The 21,385-nt window shown below is 55.8% G+C and overlaps 1 protein-coding gene across 1 annotated transcript; it reads left to right on the plus strand.

Moving 5' to 3' along the window:
* Nucleotides 1-3,506: 3,506 nt before the first annotated feature.
* CDX1 (caudal type homeobox 1) lies at nt 3,507-15,658 on the plus strand (the record flags this gene model as incomplete). Its single annotated transcript, XM_084215857.1, has 3 exons — nt 3,507-3,933; nt 15,097-15,242; nt 15,452-15,658. 3 exons carry the CDS (start codon nt 3,507-3,509, stop codon nt 15,656-15,658), a joined length of 780 nt encoding a protein of 259 aa, XP_084071983.1.
* Between the last annotated feature and the right edge of the window lie 5,727 nt (nt 15,659-21,385).

A 21,385-nucleotide genomic window follows, 5' to 3' on the forward strand; every position in this document is an offset into this window, starting at 1 on the left:
TTAATGTGGGAATCGTTAACCCTCTGCTTGCCCCCTGCCTGAAACACAGCCAAGGAGTGAAACCAGGATGTTCCCCTCCAGAGCAGGAGGAATCACACCCCCAGCCCACTGAGAGCAGGGCCCACATGTGCTGGGGAGGGATAAGGGCTGCCAGCGTGTGTCCCTGTCCCCAGTGCCCTCTTGAGAGCAGTCCGTTTGTGGCATTTGCATTTGCCAAGAAAGCTGATCCAGATGCCAAAGAGGATCGCTGAGCCCTGGATGGGGAGAGGGGAGCTGTGTGGCAGCACTGCTGGCACATCCATCCAGGCTGTCCTGGTCCTTCTCCCTGGGGATCAGCTCTGCAGATTCTCCTCAGCATGGGGACACAAGTGATGGCACAGGGGTGGTTCAGGCATCTGGGGAGAACCAAAGGCCACGCACGAGTCTGCAGGGGGCTGAGGGAGATGAGGCAGGGGGTTGTCCTCTGCAAGAGGGTTGCACTGATGTCTCCATTTCCAGAGAGGAGGGGTCACTCTTGGGGCATTCAGGAGCTAGGGAATGACTGAAAGGTCCTGGCTGGACTGGGATGGGAGTGGGGCCATGCAGCTCTGGGATATGCTGGTCTGAAGCCACAGGTTTGCCTTTGGGAGCAATAGGAGCTGGAGGGAGTGGGGAGGCAGTGAAGGAAAAGGGAAGCAAGGAGAGACATCTACTTGACTCTCTGTGGGCATCTCCCTCTCGTGCAGTAGCCATGGTGGGGCTCAGAGCAAGTTGGGGGACAAGGTAGGACTTGCTTTCCCATACTGAGTGCCTCCTCCACGGGAGCAGGAGCTGATGGGATGGTGTCCCTGCTCCATCTGGGATAGCTGCGTGCAGCCTGGCCCCAGGGACCTCCCAGCCCTCCTCCTTCCAGGAGATGGCATCACTCGATCACGGATAGCAGCACCGAGCCCCAGGGAGCAGCCAGGGAGCCCTGGCTGCTCTCCCTCTCCACTTCATCTGCCTGGTTCTACCAGGAGTACCCGGTCTGAAGGACTAGGGGTGGTCCCCAGGCTGGGTGCATTTCTGGGGGTCTCTAGGATGGATGGAGGGGGTACTGCCACCTGCTCTCACCCAGCTGGAGACCCCCAGGGGCTCTGTCAGCTCCTCATCTGCTCACCCATGGGACCCCAGTGCAGGTGGCATTCTGAGGCACAGAGGGTCCCCCTTAGCACCCTTCAGCCCCAGCTGAGCAGCTGAGATTCTCCTTGGGGAGCCCATGAAGGGCTCCTCATCTGGCTCCTCCCCAGCATAAACTTCATCACCAGTAGTAAATGGGTCAAAGAAAGGAAGAAGAGGGAAGTTATAGTTGGTGGATCTTTATGGCCTAATTGTCCTTCCCTTTGCCCACACTGAGGGAGATCGTGTTCAGCTGTCAGTGGGCACCTGGCCATGCTGTGCCCTGCCCAGCCTGTCACCTGCTCCCCTCGGGAGGATGCAGGTGTGTGTTGCTGCCCCAGACCCCTGAGCCCCCTAGTCCCCTGCCTGAGCCTTTGGCATTGGCCCCACAGACTGGGAAAAGGCCAGGGGGGCCTGGGCTCCCTGTCACTGCCTTTAGGAAACAGCCAGTGGCAGGAAGAACCCCCAGTCCCTAAAATGCAGCCACCCCTGGGATGGGACCCAAGAGCCACCTGTGCTCCTCTGTACCTCCCACCATCTGCTCTGGGAGAATTTTCTTCTCTTTTTTCCCCACTTCCTGAGCATCTTTGCTGATGGGAGGGAGAGGAGGAGTAGGGTGGCCTTGACTCTCCAGTTTGCACAGAGCCATGGCTGTCCTGAGATCTTGGGGAGAATCCAGGATAGATGGGGTTATATGGCACCACAAGCAATCTGAGCTGAGTGCTGAGCTGAGATCATCACTGGGAGGGACTGTCATGACAGTCACATTTGTCACAAGGGAGGGACCTGGGACAAGGCTGAGCAAGGGGCTGGGGACCCTGGGGGCCCAGAGGGGATGCTGCAAAGTGCTCACCTCTCCTGGTGTCTCTAGCCATGCCAGGCTTGGGGAGGCAGAACCCAAGTGATTTCAGCTCTGGGGGTGATTTCCCATTGCTGGGGGTTTACCCTTCTCTGTCCTTGTAAACCAGACCGCTCACCTCCTACCCCTATCCCCTCCATCTCATCCTGGCACCCACCCTTGCAGGAAGTGGATGTGGCACAGGGGAATGTGTGCATCCAGTTTCAGGTAGAACTGGGGCTAGACCAGTGGGATGAGGTTCTTAGGACTGACACAGAGAGGAAGAGGCAAAACAGCCTCTTGAAACCTCTACAGACTCTGCTTCTGACTGAGGAGAAAAAGGCAGCCTGTGAATGACAGCTGTGGCTGAAGCGGTGGCCAGTGCAGCTGGAGTGTGACACTGGCAGGGAGGGGGACATCAGTGGGGCCGAGGGTCCTGGCTGCCAGTGGTGGGGGTTTCTGGGCAGTGTGTCACCCAGGGGGTTTTGTGTCACCCAGCCCCTCTGGAGTGCAGGTGTGTCTGGCCTGGCAGGCGACGAGTGGGTGATCTCTGCTCGGGTGTTTGTGGCTGGCACCTCCCACCATGCAGCAGACAAGGCTTCACAGGTATCCCCTTTCTGCTTGATTTTCCTTGTCACCAACATACGGGGATGGCTTTGCTTTCTTAGGAGAGAAAACAGGTGGGCAGCTCCTCTTGCTGCAAAGAGAGCTTTGCCGGGCTGTGAGCCCCTTGGAGATGTGTCAGCCCAGGTACTCCCAGCAGTGTCCATGGTGTCCATTCTCCCTGTGTACATGGAGTCTGCCCATCTGTCCTACTCCCTGAGGCTGGGCTGAGCTTTGCTCTCAGGATTGGAGGGGTGTGCTTGCCCTGGGATGAAGGAAATGCAGACCCATAACCTCCACCAGCCCCTCTTTTCCAAAGAGTCAGATGCTGCTGCTGGGCACAACGCCATTCAGAGCAAGAACTTGGTGTCCTCCAGTGTAGGGACAGGGCAGGTGACACATACACACGGGCCAGCTTGTCCCCTGCATGCAGCCAGTTTTTAATACAGAGGTTCATCCCAAGGCACCCTGTTCCAGGGCTCGGGATGGTGGTGGGGTCCCTTGGGGCATCCTCATGGGACTCCTGCTGCACCCTGATGTCCCCAAAGCCAGATGCTACAGAGGGACCATGTCCTGTGGCACGGGCACAGTTGTGGGGTAGTGACAGAGGGGCTGGGGGGGGTCCTTGGTGCTCCCTGGGGTCACCCCCTACCTCATCCTCCTTGCAGCCAGAGTGGGAAGTTTGAAGTCGTCCCCCTCACCCGCTGGGGTTTCTGCACTTTGAAATGCAAACCTGCCTTTCAATGCAAATGCTGCGAGAGGTTGGGCCCAATAAAAGCCCGTGGGCAGGGAGGTGCCTGGCCCCAGGACAGCTCCCCAAGGCGCCCAGGTGAGCGCTGCCGAAGGAGGGGCGGCCGCCTCCCGCCGAACCCGGGCGGCCGCAGAGCGGCTCGGCGGCGCAGCATGAGCGCGGGGACGGCCCGCGAAGATGTATGTGGGATATCTTGTGGATAAGGACACCAACATGTATCCCAGCCCCGTCCGGCACCCCAGCCTCAACCTCAACCCCCAGAACTACGTGCCGGGGCCGCCGCAGTACTCGGACTTCGCCAGCTACCACCATGTGCCGGGGATTAACAGCGACCTGCACCACGGGCAGCCCGCGGCCGCCTGGGGCTCGCCCTACACCCCTGCCAAGGAGGACTGGCATTCCTATGGCACCGCCGCGACGCCTTCCACCGCCAGCCCGGGCCAGTTCGGATTCAGCCCCCCAGATTTTAATCCCATTCAGCCTCCGGGCTCTGGACTCCTGCCTCCCCCCATCAGCAGCTCGGTGCCCCAGCTCTCCCCCAATGGCCAGAGACGCACCCCGTACGAGTGGATGAGGCGCAGCATTCCCAGCACCAGCAACAACGGTAAGGAAGCCCCAGCCCTGCGCCGTGCCCTGGGCAGGGGATCCCTCTGGAGTCCTGCGGGGCTGGATCCTGTTCTGTGGCTCTCCCTGCATGGGGACTGCCAGAGGGACAGCAAGCTTGGCCTGCCCTTGGCACGACAGCCAGTCCTCAAGGAGCAGGGGAGCTCCGAGGTGGCAGGGGCTGAGGATGGGCAGGGAGGGTGCTGTCCTTCCACACTGCAGCTGGGTTTTCATGGCTGGAAAGTCATTTTCCCCAACTGGTGCCATTGCCTGTGGCCGCTGGGTGGAATGGGCAGAGCCAGAGACTACCGGGACCCTGGAGGGTATTGGATGGGGGATCTCAAAAGTGCAAGGGTGAGAGTGTGGGGCTGTGGCTGTACATGAGAGTGTGAGGTGGCAGTGTGAGAGTCTGTGTATGGTGGGTGTGCGAGGTGCCCAGAGCTGTGTGTGTGCGCAGGGAAGGAGCTCTGTGTATATCCATGCTCTGTGTGTGCATGAGGCGATTCAGTGCGGGGCTGCAGGCTCTGTGTGAGTGTGCAGGGCACCATGAGCAGTGTGTGTGCTCAGGCAGTGCCACCAGGTGTGTCTGGGGGAGGTGACAGTGTGCAGGGCACCATGAGCAGTGTGTGTGCTCAGGCAGTGCCACCAGGTGTGTCTGGGGGAGGTGACAGTGTGCTCTGTGTGAGTGTGCAGGGTGCTGTGAGGATGGTGTGGTGCACGGTGTGTGTGTCAGGGGCACCGTGTGTGTTCTGGGGACAGTGCCACGTGGAGGGTGGCTGTGGGTGCTGCAGGTGCATGGGCCAGAGGGTGCCCAGCTCTGCAGGAAGGGGGGCCCTGGTTCCTGGGATCACCTCTGGCCCTGGGCACGGAGTGGTCACGCTGTCCCCAGGGTCCTGTCCCTGCTGAACTCCTGACCTGGGGGAAGCGTCTGGGTGACCCCAGCCCCCTACCCGCCCTGCTGCCCACTTCAAAGGCAGTGGGCAGGTCCCCCTTGGGGCCAGCCCAAATTGACAAGGATTTCTCTTTGTCATGGAGATGGTGGCTGGCTCCTTTGGCAGCGAGGTGAGGTTCGGGCCCTTTGTCCTGACCTACCCTCACCCTTTCATCTTCCCAGCCTGGACCCTTCCCAGCAAGGCCCATGGGGCTTGCCTGAACCTGCCACCCCTCTCCCTCTCCTCTGCTGGCCATGAGCTCCTCAGAGCACTGCTGGGGCCAGCTCATTACAGGAGTGGCTGTGGGCATCTCTCAGGGGCAATTCTGCTTTGAGTTACCGCTTCCCCAGATCCCTGGAATCAGGGCCTGGGCTCCCTGTTTGCAAAGTTCCTCCAGTTTTTGGCTTGTTTTTGGCTCTGCACTATTCTCAGAGGCCAAGGACCATCTAGGGGCCTTCTGCAGAGGTGCCTGGGGTCTTCCAGCATGGAAAATACCTACTCATATTCCCAGAATCTGTGTGGCAGGGATGGGGACCAATGTGCAGTGGAGCAGGCAGAATATCCTGATAAATGGAAAAAAACCCAGCCCCAGTGTGGAAAGAGGAGGGAGAGGCAGGCTGGTATTTCCTGTCCCATTTTAAGCACTCAATGTAACTATTTAGGAAAAATGCTTCCCCCCAGATGCAGTGATGGAGACCCACAGGTGTGCCAGGGCTGAGGGCTTCCCTCTGCCCAGGGTGGAAAGGGAAATGTCATGTGCAGCCCTCCCCTGCAGCGGGGACCCTGCCACCTCTGCAGGTTTTGTAGGTCTGAACATCTTGGTTTCTTCTGAGAACAGAGGTGGGAGGGAAAATGAATGGGGAAGGAAAGCCATCAGCACACCTCTCCTCTGGATCAAGGCCATGGGTTTACACCCAGCAGTGGGGCCAAGATAAAGCAGGAGCTTGAAAGTGCCTCTGATTGAGTTAGACAACAATTCAGTTGATTGAATTCTGGAAAAATGTCATTAGTTGCTTAGTTTGTATCTCTTAGATCAAATACATACAAAGGAACAAATAAACCAGCCTTGTTCCTCTCACACACACAGGAGCTGCCCCAGCCCCACCACAGCAATGCAGGGGTGAAAGGCTCCTTCTTGGGGTGCTTTCCTTAGCATGGATGACCTGTAAGCTCCTTCTCTAAGTCACCCACAGATTAAGGACTTGTCCTTGCACCTCTGCTGGGTCCAAGCCCAGTGCTGCTGCTGCCAAGCAACTGCAGGGTTTGGTCGTGGTGGGATCATGAGCTGGGAGATGGTGGGATGCAGCTGGTGCTTTCCAGTGCTGCCCTTCAAATAAAAGTCTTCATTAAGCTTGAAAGAGAATAGGGCAGAGATGGGTTTGACATAGATAAGGGTGAAGTTCTTAGATGAATCATTTTATTGAAATCAATGAACTGGACTTTGATCAGTCTGGATTGATAAACTCCTCATCTCACCGCAGTGGGAATAGGAAATGAATACATGGAGTTTCTTGCTATAAATATCAACAGTTTGTGATATTGTGAATGCTATAAATCCTAATACTTCAGAGGGTTGTAAATTAATGCTCTTTCTGTCTTGTCTCCTATGAACAGCTTCTGGCTATAGTTTGAAAGCTTTTGGGGAAGAGCTGCGTGGTAGCAAAATAAAATGTGCAAGGAATATGAGTGTGTCAGGCACTTCTGCAAACATGATCCAGAGCTTGAGAAAAATCAATGAGAAATCTCCCAGTGACTCACTGCAGAGTCAGGCTTTACAGGGGGGTGATTTTCTGTACCTGTTGCTACATTCATGCATGCTTCGCCTGGCTGAGCTGAGATAACCCAGCAGCAGAAGGGATTAAACCCCAGTCCCCAGGAATTGGGAGTTACAGGGAACTGAGCTGGAAGATGTCCCCAGGCCTCGTTTCTCTCTCCAATGTCACCTCCTTTTCTGCTCATAAAATCTTCACTAGCAGCATGTCAGAGCAGCATGCTTCCTCCTTATTCACAATTATTTGCAAACTTCCCTGTGAATTGCACCCAGGGTTTATAAAAAGCTCAGGAAGGTGGCTGGAAGTGGAGCTGGCTGAACTTTGAAATTCACCCTCTGCTTGTTAGTCATGCAAATCCTCAGATACTGCCTCAGGTCTGGCTTTTAGGTCACTAATTGAGCAGGGGCTGCAGTGCTAAATATTGCAAGTGAAAGTGCAATTGGAGAATCCCTTGCAGAGGCAAATGTGCTCAGGGCTTTGTGTGGTACCAATGCCCGTGGTGCCCAGGCAGGTTTTGGGGTGATGGAGAGCAAGCAGTGATGCTCTGAGCATGTGGTGATTTGCTGGGTGTGCAGTTTTCCATCTCAGTTTTATTATTTCTAGGTCAGTTTTCCAGCTCTGTTTATTTTCCTAGTGGGGCCCATGAACACTGGGGGAAAGAGTTCAAATCCCAATAATGAGACAGAAACGTTTCCCCTGCACTGCTGGGATTCATGCCATGCTTGGCATGTTTTGGGATGATGGTGCTGGCTGGAGGACAGTGCATTTCCCTGGTCAGTCCCTGCATGGGGAGCCTCTCTTTAGGCCATGCTCGTTCTCTGTGAGACCCTTTCCTTCACTGGGACACTCGGGGTGTGTGTCAGGCCCCATCAGCCTTCTCCCTTTGAATTATTAACCCACAACCTGCTCCTGGCCCCAGCTGGGGTTTGTTGACTGCTTAGCCTGCTGGCCAAGGTACAGGCCTCTCAAACTTTCCTAGAATTGACTTTCCTTGAACAAAAAGGGCTTCCCTGGAGCACTGGCAGTACCTACGTGATGGGCTTGGCTGGCTAATACCCCGGGATTAGCAGAGGGACACTTTAAACCTCTGGCCAATGACAGATGTTTCCTATAGGGGACCTTTCAAGGACACCCACTCCAGTCCTGTTAGCTTTGTGATCCCTTGGATAAGGGCTGCATCCTTCCCCCACCCTGCCCCATGGCAAGGATGGGCCAAACCCTGTGTGGCTGCAAAGGGGGAGAGGAACCCTGGTGTCCATATGGGGCCTCCATTGCCTCGCTGCCCTGCTCTTCCTGCTGCAGAAGAGCCACATGCAGGCAGGAGGCAGGCTGGGATGAGCTGGATTAGGCTGGAGTGAGGTGAGGAGAGGCTCTGGATGGGGCTGTGTCCAGCCCACGTGTGCCAGCAGCCCGTGTGCCACCCGGTGCTCTGCTCTTTGACCCAGCTCAGGAGCCAGCCTGGCACTCAGCTCAGCCTCATAAAACATGGGAACAACTGAAGGAATTTGCCAGTTGCCAAAATAAAGGATCCAGTCACTGCAGGGCTGGGAAAGACTTGCCCCAACACCCAGCTTCGTGCTGCTGCCCTGGGGATGAAGGGCTTCTGCTTGTGTTGTCCATGTCCAGGAACATGGGGGTGTGATGGGGAATCACCAGCTTGCTGCAAACAGCAGGCATTGCCCTTCACCCCCTTGGGGTTTGCACCTCCTGGGAGGAGGATGGGGCTTGCAGGAGGGGTGTCCTCACCAATGGGTGTGGATGTGGGTGCAGCTCTGTCCCTGTCCCACTGTGTTGGCTGTGCAAAACCCAGCCAGGGCCAGCCTGTGCTCCTGTGCACTGGTTTGCACTCTCCAAATCCAGCTCTTTGACCAGGTGTTTCTGTCCTTTCCTGGCCCTGCCTGACTGCTGTGCACCGAGCCTGGGCTCTGCCTTGAGCTCTGCTACAACCCCCAGGCATGCATTTCCCAGCTACACACTCACACTTTGAGCAAAGCTTTTTAGGGAGCATAGAACTTGATCCTCAGTGAGCAGGAGAGCAGAAAGCCATTGAGTCAAGCAGTGCAGTTCGGCAAGTGAAATGTTTCCAATGCTCACCATACCAAGCTGAACCAGGTTTTATTGGTGCCTGGTGCACGTGGGAGAATTGCAGTTTGCTCTGAGGCCTTTGGCACCAAGAAGAATTATTCAGGTTGTGCGAGGTGAACTGCCATGGAGAGAGCTACTCTGGGTGTTGGAGCCCTGCTGAGCTCCTTGGAGGAGCCCTCAGATTTCAAGATGAGTTCCTGCCTCAACCCTGATGTCTCACGTGCCCATTTTTCCAACCCAGAGCAGAGATGGGGGAGCTTTGGCAGAGTACATTCAGTGAGGATTCATCCAGCATTCCCTCCCTCCTCAGCACTGAGACATTAAATATGTACAGAGAGGATGTGTGGTTCCTCTCACCCAGTTTTTGACACCCAGCAGTTGTCTAAATGCAATGCATTCTGTCAGAGGAGGGATGTCAGGCAGGGATCTCGGGGAGGATTGCCCCACAGAGGGGGTGGTTTCTCCCTGGCTGGGATGAAACAAGCCACATGGCTCCGCTCCTTCCCTGGGCTGGCTGGCCCATCCATCACTGCTCTGCTTCCTGCGGCACAGGAAAAATAGCTGAGGATGTTGAAGTATGCAAGGCAAGGGGAAGGCTTGTGAAAACCGTGAGCTGCTGGTTCCCAGCACTCAGGGAGTGTGAGGGGCTCGGGTTTATCCCCCCCTCCCAGGCCACAGAGGAGCGTGGGTGTTTTGGAGTGGCTGCTGGAGCTGGAGGGGAAAGAAGGGGAAAAAATGAGTGTGGGGAGGGGGTGAACAGAGAGGGCATCAGAGGCTCAGCCCTGCCACCGCCAGCGCAGGCTTTGGGGTTCCCGTTTCTGATGGGTTTTGGGATGAGGAAGGAGCTGGGCTGTCTGTGCCCAGCCTCAGCACCAGCTCTGTGCAGCACAGCTCCCATCAGCGCTGCTCGGCAGAGGGAGCATCGGCCCCTCTGCACGCAGGCAGCTGGAGCACATCTGGCTGCCAGATGAGGGTGGCTCCAGCCAGCCTGGAGGCTCCCGAGCTTTAGGAGCCGACCTCAGCCCTTTCCTGGGCCTGGGGTCTCTGTCATGGGGCATTTCTCTGCTGGCTGTCCTCAGGTTTGTGGGGCTGTGAGGGGGATTTCCCCCCATGGATCTGCAGAAGGACCGGGGATTAAGGTGTCCTGGGAATCTCATGGCTCTGACCCTGGGACTGTATGCCTCGGTTTCTCCAGATGTTGCATTGTCTAAACTCTGTTGGGGATGAGGGAGCTTTCCTTGATCCTTTCCCTGGGTAGAAATGCCAGATCCTGACAGAGCACTGATTCCTCTGGGATGGGAGGGTTTTATCCTCTTTATTCCTCATTCAGAATGGAGCAGCTTTATCATGGAGTGGAAACACCCACATGGAGGGGACAGCCTTGTGTCCTGTTTGCTGCACTTTACCTCTGGTATGGAGCAGTTCTTTCCCAGGTGCTCCGAGGTGACAGGACTTTTACACCTGATGCTTTTCAGCATGACAATATTGCAATGCCACCAGATAATGTGGGAGCAGGCCCCCAGGTGGGCAGGCAAAGCTGGACAGATGGAGCCAGCTGGGGCCAGAGCACAGCCAGGAAGATGGGATCAGGCAGGATGGGAGGGATCAGGCAGGATGGCTCAGGGAGCACAAGGAGCCAGCTCAGAGCCAGGCATGATTGCTGCTGAGGCAGCCTGGCAGCAATGCCTCCATCCCCCTGCCAGCCCCTCCTCTGCAGAGCAACATCCAGTGTGTCCCCAGGCCTTGGGGACCTCTGCTGTGGGGTGCCAGCTGTCACTGCTGTGGGTTCTCATCTCGGGGGCTCCAGCCAGTGGGCTGGGGCTGCCATACCCCAGATTCCCTGACCACAGCTCTGAGGGCTGCACAGCAGCTTCCCACAGAGCCAGAGTTTGTGGTTGTGGTAATTCTGAGCTGCTTTGACCTTTGAAATAGAGACTTTTCTAAAAGGGCTGCAGTTTATGCTCCTGGCTGCTGGCAGCTGTGCTGTGCTGCTGTGGCTGGGAGAAATGTGTCTCACGGATGGGGATCCTCCCTTTGGAGCTGGGCTGATCCCCTCACACCCTGCCAGCTTTTGCTCCACCTCCAGGCAGGGTGCCACTGCCACCCCACAGTCTCTTTCTTCCCTGGTTTGAACCAGCCCCTTCCCAGCTGTTCTTAGAGCTGCTCAGCACCAGTCTCACGGTGCCCATACCCTCAGTCTGTCAGGGTTTTTGGGGCACAGGTTTTACTCAAAGCCATCCTTTGGGCAGGCCAGGACTGGGAATGGTGAAATATCCCCTTCCCGGTGAAATATCCCCTTCCTGGCAGCCTCCACACTGGCTGTGAGGGGACAGAGCTTGGGATGGTGGGCACAGGATCCACTTGGCTTTTCCCTTACCCTGCCTGGCTCCTGATGCTGAGCTCGGGTGTCCCTGTCCTGGGGCAGGGCTGCTGTGGGCAGTGCTTGCAGGCTGGGGTCAGGGCTCCATCCCCCCGTGGGTGTGCGTGCACACTGGGGAGTGTGTCCCTTGGGCTTTGCAGAGCACATTAAAGCTATTCCCTTATCTAATCATGGCTCAGGTGAGTGCTATTAGGGTTACTCATTAACAGTGCTAACGATACCCTCTCCCCACGCTGTCATTGGCCCTGCCTTGATCCCAAAGCCCAAACCATTCCCACTGGCCCCACGGATGGCTCCATTTGCCTGTCCCAGCAGTTCCTTTGCCTGGTCTTTCAGGGACAAGAGGCTGTAAATGCACAGCAGGGTCGGAAGGGGCTAACAACTGTGCTGAGAGACATCACTGGCACCCCCTCTGCACCCCGTCCCCACTCCCTCCTAGGGCAGCAGCCCCAGCTCCAGGTTATCCCAGCCATGGGACAGCCTGTTTCAGCTTTGCCAGACTTGGCTGGAAATGCAGGAGCAGTTCCATCCCTCTGTTTGGCCCACAAGCATGAGGGCTCCCCATGAGGAACCGGATTGGCTTGTCCCGAATTTCCTCTTTCTTTTCACAGAGCCATAAAAAGTCTCCAGGAGAGAGTTAAGTGTAAGCCAGCATTCATATTCAAGGTAGTTGAATTATTCATTGTCAATAGTATTTCTTGCAAATCCTTTTCTTTTCCTTGTGAATCACCCACAGTACATCCCTGAATTCAGCAAACATCCGAAAACAGCAATTAGTGGAGGTGAATAACTTTCCATCTCGGGCTTGGTTGTCAGCCTCCTGTTTTGAGTATTTTCTACCTGATACAGAGCAGCAATTGATGATATTGATACTGATATTGAGCCCGGTGCCCAGCTCATCCCGTGATGGCTCTGCCAGCCCTGAGGCAAAGCCCAGCCTCCATCCAGGGTGAAGGATGAAGAAGGAATAACAAAGAACAGGCTGTGATGGATCTATTTACAGCTGCAGCAGGAAATAATAATTCCTACTGAAATTCATGGCATATGTGATATTCACAAACTGCCTTATTTCTTTAGTCTTTATTTTTTTTTTTACTCTATCTGTCAACTCCTTCACTTTCCAGGTGTTCCTTTTTTCCAAACAGTGGCATTAAAATAAAAACATTGCAAGTAAGACCATTTTAAAGTTATTATCTCTTTTTGCTTTCAAATGAAAAAAAAAATCTATGACAAAGAAAATTCTTGCAGGAGCCCCTCAGCCTGGAGATGCCAGAGGGAGCCCAGTTTCTCACGGAGCTGCTAAACCTCACATAAATCTCCACCAGGGCATCTGGTTTATTCTGTAACTTCTTGGGAATTGCTGTGTTTGCAGATTCAGCAGAGGTCCCTCCTGGGCTGGGCTGCAGGAGTTCTTTTGATGCCGGTGAACCCTTCTCCTGCAGGGTGGTGAGAGGCAGCAGTGACCCCTGGGATGGGCAGGGTGGGATCCTGCATGGGCTGGGTGCCCCCAGCATCACTCCAGCCCAGCAGGGCTCCTGTGGGCAGTTTTGTTTGGAGCTGTCACAGCTGATGTGTGCCAGACAGGAGACAAGTGCCTGGCAAAGCTGCCATCACCCCTTGCACATGGAATATCTGCATTTCAGCCCTGTCTCTGCAGACACTCCATGAACACCTTGCTCAATCAAATTAACCTTTTTTCCCCTTTTTTAACCCACAGAGTCACCCTGTGTGGTATGCACAGGTTTGACCTGATGGTGGTGAGGAGGGATTAGGTGTTTATTTCTGACCAGCCCTGGGATGAGCTGGGCTCCCCACTCTGAAACATTCACTGAATTCATCACATCCCTCAAATACGAGTTAGTGGCTGAAGTCCTGCCTTGGTGCTGGAAATCTGGTTCTATTCCTGGTCATGTTGCAGCCTTGCTGGGCTCCTTCCCTCATCCATGGATCCCTGGAGAGCCTCAGTGCTTCTTGGGGACTGCGCTGGGACCCTCAGCCATCACCCCCTCACGCTGTGCTGAGCCCGTGCAAGCAGCACCAGCAGCAATGGCAGGAGGACACAGGCAGGGGCACACCCATGGAGCTGGGTGCTAACTCAAACTGAGTGACTGCTGCTTGTGTGCCTGGGAGGGCCAGCAACAAGTCCCAGCAGGGTGAGATGCCTTCCATGCCCATCCTAGGTCCTGCTGGCTCCCACTTGTGCTTCCCCTCTGGGTTTGCCCAGTGGTCAACGCCATGAGCTGCATTTTTGTGGCTCCTGCTTATTCAGTAGCAATCCAGCTGCTTTCTTCCATCCCATGTGATGCTGCAAGGGAGCCCCTCTCCCAGCTGCAGTACTCTGTGGCCATGGGTCATCCTGTCTTGAACTCTTTCACATTCAGGTTTCAGCATAAGAAGTGGCTTAGGAATGTCTCCATCTCCTTGCAATGGGAGAGTGGGAGAGAGACACTGTCAAAAATAAAACTGGGCTTGTTGACAAACAGATTTGCAGCCTGGAGGTTGGAGTTTGCTCTGTGGATGTTCTCTGATGTCCCATTAGGGTGTCTAGAGCCCAGTTTTCCTCTACACTACCTAAACTCCTGCTTCCACTCAGATGGTGTCAGAATACAATTGTACTGCTGGGACTGCCCAGTGTCCAACTGATTTGGCTAAAGGGGTGGATGTGCAAAGGACTCGTTAGGGAGGACAGATGAACAGGGTGGCAGGCACACAAAGGTCTCATTTCCTGGCAGAACCAGGCTGCAAGCACGGTTATGTAGGTTGCTGGGTCACTAGAAATCCCTTTCTGCACATCTGCAGCAGTGGTGTGCAGTATCTTGTCCATGTTGATACACCCAGGGTAGTCCCAGGGAAATCCATGGAGCTGTTCTGAGCTTGCTCCCACTCCTTCCCACAGCAGCCCTGCTCTCAGCATCAGAAGTTCAGAAGAAGATGGGCAAACACATCTGCCAGGCAAACAAATGGCCAGGCATCATCCCTCTCAATCCCCTGGAACAGGATTTTGTAATTTTGGGTGGAGAAGCAAATATTCACAGCTGTGTTTATTCCCTGCCTATGGGCTCTTCTGCAGAGGAAAACACCAGGAACTTGTCAGCAAACTGCCAGGGATGGGTATCCTCCCTCAGAATGCCACCTGCCCCAACAGCCCAGGCAGAGTTCCCCAGCGCACCCTGTGTGCCTGTGGAATAACAAAGGAACTCAGGAAGAGACAGCTGGGCTACCTTTGGCTGTATTTTTCTGCTAGAAAGCAGCAGGTGCTGTTTGCAGACCCGTGGGATGTGCATCTGTGTGCACAGACATGTGGATCCCGATGACCCCAAGCTCTGTCCATATCTGGGGGACCAAAGAGAGATTCAGGCTGGCTTTGGCCAAACACTCCTGGCACATGGAGCCAGTTCCCAGCAGTGCTTAGGCATCATGTGGGCTCTCTCCAGTGCATCTTTAAAGACTGCACCTAAAGCACTGCCCTCTGTCTTAGCTCAGTACAGGGAGGAGAGTAACCCTCTGGGTGGCAGAGAAATGTGGTCCTTGCAGGGTTTTCTGTCCTTCCCCTCTTCTGATCCATGCACGTTCAAATGATGGCACCTCGGTTTGGGGCTTCCTAGAAAAGGAGCTGGGCTTTCCTTAGCCCTACCAGGCAGCCTCTCCTCAGCCCACCACAGGACCTGTAGCTCTGCTCCTCTCAGGGACCGAGTGTCATGGCACAGGGGATTTATGGTCCATTTTCTGGGGTGCCTTGGAACCCCTCCTGCTATTTCCTCCAAGCAATTCCACCAAAGCCCAGGTACTTCCCAACGAGAAGCAACTCTCTGGTGCGAAACAGGAAGGATGTTAGAGCCTCCTGACTCTCCCACTGGTCCCCAGAGCATTGCCATGTTTCTCCTGAGCTCTCCATGGATTGCGTGCCTCCTCCGTGCCCTCGGGGGTGCTCCTTCCATTCCATTGCTCCCCTTCTTCCCCCACTGGCTCACCCCCCGCTCTGCTCTCTCTGCCAGGCAAGACCAGGACAAAAGACAAGTACCGGGTGGTGTACACGGACCACCAGCGCCTGGAGCTGGAGAAGGAGTTCCACTACAGCCGCTACATCACCATCCGCCGCAAGGCCGAGCTGGCCGCGGCCCTGGGGCTCACCGAGCGCCAGGTCAGTGCTGCAGCGCCCCACAGACCCCAGCCCCGAGGACATGGGCTGGGGAAGGGACAGGGCTTTAGCCCAAGCAGTCAGAGGAGGCCCCACCTTGCTCCTTCCTTTCTGAACTTTGGGATGCCCTCCCTGCCCCGTGGGGACCGGAGGTTGTCATCCTGGCCCACGTCCATCCTCGTCTCTTCATTGCCATCTTTTCTGTTCTGCAGGTGAAAATCTGGTTTCAGAATCGGAGGGCGAAGGAGAGGAAGGTGAACAAGAAGAAGCTCCAGCAGCAGAGCCAGCCCGCCAGCACCACCACGCCGACCCCACCAGCTGTCAGCACCCTGGGACCCATCGGAGGCCTCTGCAGCAGCAATGCCCCCAGCCTCGTCTCCTCATCTCCACTGACAATCAAGGAAGAATTCATGCCTTAACCCTCTCCACCAGCACAGACCCCAAGAGAAAAGCACTATGCAGCAGAGCCCTGCCAGCCCACGTGCTCTGAAGGGTGACAGCCCCTTCCAAAGACACGACTGTCCCCGGTTGAACCCATGGGGCAGACAGCGAGGCTGGGCCAGGTGGCACTGGGCCTTCCCAAGGGACTGGTGGGCTCTTCACTGTGTAAAAACCTGGGTTAGGTACTGCTCTCCCATAGAACCACGCACTGGTTTGGTCTCTGGTCTGTGTAGCAAGGTCCTGATGTCAGCAGAAGGGGTGATAGGGGAGGAGGGCTTTCCTGTGGTGCTCCAGGTTCTTCCTTTGGTGCTCCTGGCAATCCAGCTGCCTGGTGCTTTTGGGCAGTTCGAACAAGACTGAAAAAGGAAAAAGACCTGGCTGGACTCAAGGCAAAATGAATTTCTGCTGAGCTGGTCTCCTGGGAAGCGAGGTGAGGAGGGCAGAGCAAGTTGGGCTCTGGGAACCAGGCAAGTCCCTCGGCTGTGGGATGTGACATGGGAGCCCTTCAAACCACAGTGATGGTGGCAAGCTGGAGCACACCCTTGGCAAGAGCGCCTGAACATCCCCACCGTCGTCCCAAGTGACCGTGGCAGTGCCCAACCCTGCATCCCCAGCCCTGCCCCTGCAGCCACACAGAGCCATGTGGAGCAGCCCTGGTTCCCTTGGCTGTGCCATGGCAAGGTGGCACTGCAGCCATCCTCTGCCTGGAGCACAGGGAGGGGGTAGGAGGGAGCCTGGAACAGGCATATTTGGGGCAGACCACCCAGCTGAGCCCTTCCATGGGGAAGGGAAGGAGAATGGAAGGTTTGCCATCGGAACAGGGTCCAAGAACCAGCCCCAGGCTGTTCAGGAGGGCCAATACTGGGAGAGTTTTGGGTGCTGGTCCAAGGGAATGCAGTAACTGCAGGCACCAGGAGCTGCTGCCAGGCGGGCAGGGGCCTCCTCAGGCATGCAAGAAATGACTGGCACGGGCCCTGGTGTTAGGTGATAGACAGGCGGTTTTCAGAAAGACAGAGAAGCATTTATTTTCCCATTTCTCTAGAATTCAGATTACAGGACTATAGATTTTTTTCTCCCTGTCTCCCTGCTCCTCCATGCACTGCACTCCCTTGCACCCACTGTGTTCCCTAGGCTAGTTAGCAAAACTCATCCATTCCTACTGGTGAATTGCAGCTGAGAAGTCCCTTTATCCTGTTGAGTCTTGACCATTGTATAGGCCCAGGTTAATGTACAGCCCAGTTTCAGCAACCCCAAAGGCCAGTGGGGCACAGCTGGGGCACAGCTGGGGCACAGGAGGGTCTGTGGCTCCTTCTCAGGCTGCACCATGTGCTCCTCAGCTGCAGTTCCAATGACCAAGACAGGGATGAGGAAGCATGAGCCTTGCATGGTGGCTTGTGTGATATTTCTCAGCATTTTCTCTCCAAGCTCTGGCAGGATGGAGCAGCAGACATGTCCCTGCTGCCTGAAGACCACCCAGTCAAACTTCACATCCCACCTGACACTGCTGGTGCCTCACATCCTTTGGCCACACTGTCCACTGCCAGCCCCCACTGCTCCCAGCCCCCAGAGCACGAAGTCCTCAGGTGTGCTGTGGCTTTTACAAGTGGGTCCCAGTTATCCCACTGTGTGCACTGCTCTGCTCCAGCCCTCAAAGTCTTTGGGTCTCTGTCCTGCCAGTGACACTTCCCACGGCCACTGTTACCAGGTGTGCTCAGTGATGAGGACAAATGTGTGCATCAACTCAGGACTTCAGCTCAGTTTTTGTGTATATAAGGCAGAACTGTTTTTTCTTTTTATTTTTTAGGCATGGGTGAAAATAAAACCAAGCAGGGATCCTGTGTGACACAGGTTTGTTGCGGTCATTCCTGCCCGTGGTGCTGTGGCAGGGGAGGATGCTGACTTTGGGGTCACACTGGGGCTGATGCTCCTGAGCACAGCCAGGGTTGGGGAGGGTGTCTTGGGGCAGCTGAGCACACGGTGTGCCTGTCCCACAGGGACACTGCTGGCAGTGGCATGGCTCATATCATGGCATGGCACTGCCACGTCTCATTCCTTTGGCACCAAGAGGGATGGCAGACACGATGGCTGCAGACTCGCAGCACTGGAGACAGAGGGGAGAGGGTGAGGCCATTGTTGGGCTGGCAGAGGCCAAAGAACAAGGCCAGCTGCCCACGGATGTGGCTGCCTCCCGTTGGCGCCTCCTGGTCTCTAATCTCATTTTATGGCTGTCGATGGGCTGGATATCCTCCTTGTCCAAGATGAATAAACAGAGAATGAGGATATGAGATAGTGCCTGGGACAGCTGGCATTGGTGCCTGACACTCTCCCCTCTCCATCCCATCAGTGTTCCCCTCGTCTAGCAGAACACTGAGCAAGCAGCTGCCCTCGAATCCCTGCCCCACATGGCTCCTCCAGCCCCAAAACTCTTCCCAGTGCCAAGCATTGCATAGGGTGTGTTGAGGTGCCAGGGCAGGGCAGCTGGCTGTGGAAGAACACCTGAAGCAGGATAAAGTCCTCGTGGGTGGAGGAGATGGAGAAGTGGGGACAGGATGAGGTGGCATTGCTGAGAGAGGGACAGAGCAAAGTGTTTGTTCCTGCAATTGCAACAGAGACTGCACCTACTGCTGCACCTACTGCTGCACCTACTGCTGCACCTACTGCTGCACCCTGGTGACCCTGCACTCACCAGCATGGTGCCAGGCTGCCCATGGCACAGGAGAAACACCTCACGCACCCCTGCAAGGAAATGTGGGAACCAGGAACTAAAACAGGCAGGGGGATGCAAATGCAATGGAGCTGGTGCCGTATAGCAAAGGGATGAGGCTGAATCTGCCACCTGCCTGAAGAGCTGGGCTGGACTGGGGAAACCGGAGCTGCTCCTGTGTGCAGACTCCAGCACGGTCCACATGGTGGGGGCTGGCTCCTCCACATTCATCCTCCCTCCCTGGGCTTTGGCTGCCTTTATTCTCCAATTGTGCCGTTGCTACGTGCAGACCAGCAGTGGGGTCCTGCCCTGGCAGGGGATGGGGTGGTGGCATCACTGTTGTCTGCAAGGGGAGAGCCCACAGACAGCAGTGGGGAGGGGAACAGAGTCCTGGTGGGGGACAAACAAACGTGCATCTCCCAAACTCACCTGCAGTGTTGGGAGGTGAGAGGCTGGGACAGAGGGAAGATGCTCCACTGCCTGCCCAGAGAGGCTGCGGGTGCTGTTGACAAGATGAAATTCCAACTGATACCCTAATCTGGCGCCTGCCTGTTTGCACAGCAGGGTAAAAGTCCAGGGAGCCGTGGGCTGTGCCCTTGGGTCCCTGCCACCCGTGTGTGCACAGGGAGCCGGCGCTGGCGGGAAGAGGCAATAAATGCACCCACACACCCAGGCACCCCTTCCCCCTACACACACACACGCCCCTTGACCGGGTGACAAAATGCATCTGCTCTGTTCCCCCTCCCATGTCCTCCCTTGCGCCCTGCATCTGCCGTTTGGGCAGGGATGGGTGAGCCACCCAGGGCCCTCCCCGTGCCAGGAAAGGGGTCTGTGGACACCATGTCCCCACCAGCTTTGGAACCTTTGGTTCAAACCTCCTGGACACGTGTCACCTTGGCGGTTTCACCCCTGGCAGGTGACAAACACCTGGTTCTAGCACCTGCAGCAGCTGCCTCCGAGTCACATGGAACCTGGCCCTTATGGGAACAGCCTGCCCTCATAGCCAGGGGACCCTGGGGGCTGTCCTCTACAAGTCCCCAGAGGTTCTCCCTTCTCCTCCCTCTGCACTTTCCATCAGCTCCCACTGCCCAGCTTTACGCCTCCTTGGAGAAATCTTGAAACCATCATCAAAATAAGGCCCCGCAGAGCAGGTGGCCGAGCAGAGCCGTGCTGCCAGCAGCCTCCAGCATGGCACACTCCCAGCAGTGACTAACCAGAGCGCCGCTGCCTTCCCCGGGGCTGCGGCGCAGAGCCGGGCACGCTCCATCCTGCTGCCAGCCCCCTTCTCACCCCTTCCCACCCGGATCTGTGGGGGCTGCCCAGGCAGGGTGGGCAAGGGTGTTTCCCCAGCCTGTGCTCTGCCCTCTCCTTGCCCTCCAGAGTCACAAAAAACAGGCAGTGCCCATGGCTGGGGTGGAGGATGTGTGCAGTGCTTTGGCCCATGAGAAGGGAAGGGTTTACTTGGTGTGCCAGGGGTGGCAGTGGGAGAAAAGAAAACTTGCTAGGAAATGCTTGCAAGCCCTGTATGTGCCAGCCCCTTGGGGATCAGGGCATGGGGACAGTAGTTCACACCCTTGTGCTCTCCTGGGGTTTTTGGAGTCCCTCGATTGCACTGCTCCTTCTGGCTGATTCTGCCTCTGGTGTGTGCTGCTCCGTGAAGTGCATTTCTTGCCAGCTCCAGGGCAGTGCCAGATTGGTCCAGCCCTGCAATGCTAAGCTGAAACATCCCAGGTCCCTGGGGTGGGACATGTACTCCCTAATGATACCAGGCTATGAAGAGCTGTTGGTGCTACCAGAGCAGCACCAGACAAACCAGAAGAGCGAGTTCCAGATACAGAGCATCCCAGAAGAATTGGGATCAACATGGACATTTCAGGGCACCATCAGCCCTGGGTGTCTCTAATGAAAAATACTGCCCTGGACACAAGAAGATGAGGCCATGAAGTCTGCCCAGGGATGCTGAATGGTTTGGTGGAGATCAGTCCATGCTGGTGATGTGGGGCTGGGACAGCTGTAATAAGGTGGCACCAGGCTCTCTGATTCAGATTGCACTGGCATGGAAGGCAAACAAAGCATCCCTCCTCTGCATGAAGGCTGAGGTAGGAGCAGTGCTTGATGCAGCCCCAGGCCATCAGCCTGGCCAGCTCCAGGCTCAGCATTCCCAGCCAGCACCTGGGAGAGGGAGAAGTGGTGGGCAAGTCCAAGGCAGGTAAAACCAGCCTGAGTGAATTCCCAAAGACACTTTTATTTTTGAGGAAGCTGTGAGCGTGTGAAAAGAGATGTTTGATGGGTTATCTAGTTTTGCTCTTTCCTCTTTTCTGTGGGAAATCCAGGTAAATATTAGCTCTAAAAGACCCATTGTGCAAATGCTGAGCCACTTCATCATGTTGGATTCCTGCAGAAATGTGTCTTTATGCTGAGAATACCTTTCCTTTCAGGGGAAAATTTTCAAAAGTGCTTAGAGGGCTGTAGGAGCACAACTGCCATTAGATGTCCTGGATATTTGCTTTTATATCAGGCAGGCTGGGTTCTCTCTGTTCCAGCCCTGTCACTGTCCTCCTCATCCCCACTCACATTAAACCTCAGTAAAGTAGCTGGGCAGAAGTCTGGCTTCAGGCTGGAGCCTGTAGGGTGCTTGCAAGGAAAAGGGACACATCTGGTGTCAGAGCACTGGGCACAGTCCAGGGATGAAGTGATGGACAAGTGGATATTATCATGGGACTGAGTCCCACTGTGAGTCCAGAGCTGCTCTGGTCCCACCCTGGCCCTGGAGCATGTGGGGTTGTCCTTTTTCCCATTTCCACCATGAAAGGGGGAGGAGAAGGCACAGACCAGCTTTGCCACCTCAGTGGGAATTTGACTGAGTGAGGGTGGAGAGCCAGCATCTCCCTGGGCACTGGGGCTCCAGTATCCCACTGCTGACTCAAACTGGGACATCTGGACCTGGAGATGTGACCTGTGCTCCAGCACTGGGGCCATGATCTGCTGGGCTCAGACGCTC

The sequence above is a fragment of the Fringilla coelebs genome (assembly GCF_963513975.1).
Source record: "Fringilla coelebs genome assembly, chromosome: 15".
Taxonomy (NCBI): domain Eukaryota; kingdom Metazoa; phylum Chordata; class Aves; order Passeriformes; family Fringillidae; genus Fringilla; species Fringilla coelebs.